Source organism: Bicyclus anynana, chromosome 13 (genome assembly GCF_947172395.1).
Source record: "Bicyclus anynana chromosome 13, ilBicAnyn1.1, whole genome shotgun sequence".
Classification (NCBI taxonomy): domain Eukaryota; kingdom Metazoa; phylum Arthropoda; class Insecta; order Lepidoptera; family Nymphalidae; genus Bicyclus; species Bicyclus anynana.
Window position 1 is genome coordinate 2,546,999 of NC_069095.1, and position 5,522 is coordinate 2,552,520.

Consider the following 5,522-nt stretch of genomic DNA (forward strand, 5'->3'; position numbering starts at 1 on the left):
ACTGAACTGAATATTTATTAATTGCACACACATAAACTGAACAGAAAAAACTATTTAACATGGTTTGTACTATATAAAGTCAAATAAACAAACGTTAGCGCGAGTTACACGATTTATACCGCCATCTGTCGAGAACTGTTGAAACTACGCGAACATTCCGCCCGCCAAGAACTCTGTTCTTCTCCGCCCGCCATAGCATATTAATTGTTGTCTTTTGGCAGCATTACAAGTTTGTTCAATGGGCGCTTCAAAATAGTCGACTTACACTTTAACTCAGCCACTCTTACTTGGTTATCTGGCCCAACATGCAGTCCTGTAACTCGGCCCATTGACCATTTTGTAGGTGGTAAGTCGTCGTCCTTAATCAACACCACTTGTCCCACCTCTGGATACGGAGAAGATTTGTGCCATTTTTGTCTTTGTTGCAGCAGATGAAGATATTCATTCGACCAACGTTGCCAAAAGTGTTGTGTCATTTTTTGGATTAATGTCCACCGATCAAGTGCATTTAGTTTAACATTTTCATAACTAGGTTCAGGTATTAACATGGTTGATTCTCCAATCAAAAAATGTGCTGGAGTTAAAGGCATCAAGTCATCTGGGTGATCATTGAGTTCACCAATAGGTCTGGAGTTTAAACAAGCTTCAATTTGTGCTAAAAGTGTTGACATTTCCTCGAATGTAAGAGTTGAGTTTCCCAAGACCTTGACTAAATGATTTTTTACTGACTTCACTGCTGACTCCCACAGACCGCCAAAATTAGGTGCTCTAGGCGGGATAAAATTCCATGTTGTTCCATCATTAGCTAGCGACTCTGCAATTTCTTTTGGTAAGTTGGACTTGGCTTGATCAAACATTTCTTTCAGTTCTCTGGCTGCACCCACAAAATTGGTAGCATTGTCACTCCACAATTGACTACAGTGCCCTCTTCTGGCCACAAATTTTTTGAAACATGCGAGGAAACCTTGTGAGGTAAGATCACTTACAACTTCTAAGTGTACAGCCTTTGTTTTCATGCATACAAATAAACATATATATCCTTTAACAGATTTATATCCTCTACCCTTGTAAGGTCGCATTTGCACAGGTCCGGCAAAATCTAAACCGCTTACTTCGAACGGTCTACCAGGAGTTATTCGTATAGCTGGAAGTTCTCCCATTCTCGGTTGTACAGTTATACCCTTGTGTCTTAAACAGATAACACATTTTCTTAAAATTCCCTTTATCATAGGTTTTAATCCAATAACCCAATATTGATTTTGTATATAATTAGCTACCAAACGATTTCCTCCATGTAAGAGCTTTATGTGAGCATCTCTAATGATCAGCATAGTCAAGTGTGAACCTTTAGGTAAGATTATAGGATGCCTTACTTCAGTTGAGATTTTTGCTCCTTGCAAGCGACCACCGACTCTTAATATGTGCTGTTCATCTAGATACGGTGAAAGTGTTAACAACTTGCTTCTTTTCTTTACACTTCCTTTCTCCTTTAAATCCTTTATTTCTTCCATAAATTCTTTTCTTTGTGCTATTGTAATACATATTTGTAATGTTTCTTTCATTTCTTTAGTGTTAAGATAAGTAGTTTTATTCATACTAATTTCCTTTTTATGTTTCAGATGCAGAAATCGTCGGCAGTAAGAAAGTACTCTTATCAATTTGTTTAACGATGAAAATCTTTCATAAATTGGTTTTTCTTCCATTTCACTGTGAAATGATTTAATATTTTGTTTTCTTTCCTCTAGATTTGTAGTGTAAGCTTTATTTCTATTTCTTTTATTAACTCTTTCTTTCAGAAAATTTGGCCCTTGCCACCACAGTGAACAATTAGTAAGATCAGAAGGCTGGATCCCACGGGAGGCCAAATCAGCAGGGTTTTCCTTTGAAGTCACATGATTCCAAACATGGTTGTCCAATAAGGTTTGTATTTCCGAAACTCTGTTTGCTACAAAAGTTTGCCACTTATTCGGCTGTCCTTCTATCCATGCCAATACAACAGTTGAATCAGTGTAAGCATATATTTGAGATTTCGGTATTTTTAAGTTGTTGGCTGTTTGTGATAACAATTTAGCTAATAAATGTGCTGCACACAACTCAAGTCGTGCAACCGAAATTTGTTTTAGAGGTGCAACCTTTGTTTTACTTTCCAACAATGTGACTATGACCTTTTCATCATCAGTGATAACCTTAGTATAGACAACTGCAGCATATGCTACCATGGAGGCATCAGCAAATCCATGAATTTCAACAGATGTTTGATTTGGGCAAATACTTAGCCAACGGTCTAACTCTATGTTTTGTAAATATTTCAATTGATTTCTGTATGTTTTCCATTCATCAAGTAACTGTGGAGGAAGCTGATCATCCCATCCAGAGTTAGAAAGCCACAATTTTTGTAAAAATACTTTTGCAACTATGATAATAGGTGCCAGCCATCCAAACGGATCAAACAACCGTGCTACATCAGACAAAACCTTACGTTTGGTTACAATTTCTGCAATTTCAGGTAGGTTGACAGAGAATTTAAATTTGTCTTGATTTCTGTCCCAGCACAATCCTAATATTTTCACAATATTATCAAATTTAATTTCATATGTTTCTTCCAGATGCTGTTTGTCTTTACTTATCCTTGCCAACAATTCATTTGAGTTGCTGCACCATTTTCTCAATTCAAATCCACCGTGAGCCATTAATTCATTCATCTGATTGTAGATTTCTATTCCTTGGTCTACGCAATGACAACCGGTAAGTAAATCATCCATATAAAATGATGTTTTGGTTATTTCAGCAGCCAACGGATAATCTTTCTTATTGTCTTCAGCTGTTTGTAGAAGTGTCCGTACTGCTAGATAAGGTGCGGAGGCTGTTCCAAAGGTAACAGTAAGCAGTTTATATGATTTGTATTGTTCATCGGGATCGTCTCTCCAGATTATTCTTTGGTAATCTGTATGTTCATCAGCTATTAGCACTTGACGATACATTTTTACTAAATCACTGACCAAGACGATTTTGTACTGTCTCCAATTCATAATTAAAGTGCGTAGATCTTTTTGTAATGTTGGTCCAACCAGTAAAGTATCATTTAATGATTTGAAGTTTGAGCCCTTTGCCGAAGCATCAAAAACGACTCTTGTTTTCGAAGTGATTTTATCATTTCTTATAACGGCATGATGCGGTAAGTAAACTGTATTTTTAATATCATTGTCGGCTATCTCCATATGCCCAAGGTCTAAGTATTCATGAATAACCTTGGTGTAATCTTCTTTAAACTCTGGATCTCGTTTGAACCTCCTCTCTAGTTGAACAAATCGAGATATGGCTACTTCCCTTGTATTTCCACATATTTCTGCGGGTTTCTCACATCCGTCTTTAAAGGGTAAGCAAACTTTGTATCTATTGTCTTTAGTTTTAATTGTTGTATTTTTGTAAATCTCTTCACATCTCATCTCATCTTTGGTTTGTTTTCTTTCTGAGGTAAGTACATCATTTTCTATTTCCCAAAATTTTTTTAATAATGTACTTTCACATTCACAAATGTGCATATTAACTACAACATTTTGTTTTGTTTCAGTTGTTCCACCTGACAGAATCCAGCCCAGATGTGTTTTTTGGGCAACAACACCGCCTGGACTCTTCAACAATCCATCGTTGATTATTTGTGCATACACTTCGGCCCCTAGCAACAGATCCACTTTATTCGGCATATTAAAAGTAGGATCGGCTAGTGTAATTTGTTCTAAGTCTGGCCAGTTGGTGACGATACATTGCTGTGATGGTAAGTGGTTTGTAATTTTCTTCAGTACATAAGCATTTACAGACAGAGTGAAGTGTGGTTCAATCCTTGAGCGTATTCTAAATTCAACCATGTACTTAACATGTACTGAGCTCCCTTCACTAAGTCCTGAGACCAATCCGTTGATTTTAATTCTTTTCAATCCTGCAGATTGAACAAGGTCTTCTGTCACGAATGTGGCCTGTGATCCTGGGTCAATAAGGGCACGGTAGGTGTGTGTTTTATTATTTTTCCAAGCCACATCAACCAGTGCTGTAGCAAGCAAAACTTGACCAGGTTGTTTTATAAAATGTGCAACTATGTTTTTATCTTCTTGATTGGTTAACTCCTGTGTTTCTTGGTTTGTGTATTTTTTCTCAGGATGTAACAACGAGTGGTGTTTTTTATTGCATCCACTGACTCTACAAAAGGTATTTCTCATACACCGCCTCGAATCGTGATTAGGAATTAAACAGTTGAAACATAACTTATTTGCTTGGGCGAAGTCTCTTCTTTCACTGTAAGTTTTCTTAGAAAATTGCTTGCATTGATATATGTAATGATCGCCTTTACAAAATATACAATTGTGCTGCATTGTATTTACATGAAACAATTTTGATTTCACAGTTTTTAAATTTGACTCGCACATCTCTAAAGCTCGGAACCTTGTTTCCAAAAACTGACACAGCATTTGAAAAGTCGGTAGGTCATCACTGGTACATACATGTTGTTCCCATAGCCTGTGGCTGGTTGGATCTAACTTGGTAACCGTAAGGTACACCACAATGACATCCCAATTCTCCGTTGTAATCCCAATATTTGACAATGAGTTGATACATTCCGATGTGATGTCTAGTAATTGTTTAAGGAGCTGTCCTGATTCAGATGTGATCGTCTTTATTCCAAACAGTCTTTTTAAAATGCAGTTAGAAATGTATTTAACATTGTTATATCTTTTTGATATTGTCTCCCATGCTAAGGTATAATTTTGACTAGTTACAGTTATAGTTTTCAATAGCTGCTCCGCTTCTCCTGACAGGAGTGATTTCAAATAGTGTAATTTGCGAACATCGTCCAAGCTTGCATTGTTGTGTATTATCGATATAAACAAATCGCTGAAAGATGGCCATTCTGTGTATTTTCCTGAGAAAGTTGGTATGTGGATGGTAGGCAATTTAACCTCTGGTAAATTTGTGGTTCTACTCGGACTTAGTGTTCTCATTTGTTGTGACTGACAAAACTCTTTCATTTTTTCCTTAAGTGTACCTTTATAATTAGTATATAGTTCTTCAAACTTTTCAAATGTATCTGTTATAAAATAACCAATTGTTGTCCTTTCATCTCGTGGAATCTTTGATGTTATTTCTTCATGACATTTTGTAAACAAATTATTGATATTTTCTAAAGTTTCTAAACGAGTCTCCAAATAACTTAAATTTATTCTTTGTTTGGGTGATTTGTTGAAATTTAGTTGTGCTTTCTGCACCTGTTCTAATCTGTCTTCTTGCAAAGTTATCAATGAATTTATTTTATCCATTTTTCGTATGGAATAATATGTAAGTTTGTAATATTACACGGTAAACTGTTTTAGTGTATATATTTCGATGATTTTAAGTCCACAGTACTTTTAAAACGATATTAAAACACTTTTTATTGTCCGAAATACGTAATTGAAGTCCAATCAAGAAAATTTTGTATAGAAAAAAAAACTTGTCGAATCACCAAATTTAGTCCAGATAATATAACTTGT

The 5,522-nt window shown here is 35.9% G+C and overlaps 1 protein-coding gene across 1 annotated transcript; it reads right to left on the minus strand.

The window, feature by feature from the left end:
* Nucleotides 1-200: 200 nt before the first annotated feature.
* Nucleotides 201-5,309, minus strand: LOC112045429 (uncharacterized). The gene has a single exon (XM_052885130.1). It carries the CDS (start codon nt 5,307-5,309, stop codon nt 201-203), a length of 5,109 nt encoding a protein of 1,702 aa, XP_052741090.1.
* Between the last annotated feature and the right edge of the window lie 213 nt (nt 5,310-5,522).

Excerpts from the sequence above, each read along its gene's own strand:
- LOC112045429 (XM_052885130.1), bottom strand. The coding sequence starts at position 5,309 with ATGGATAAAATAAATTCATTGATAACTTTGCAAGAAGACAGATTAGAA.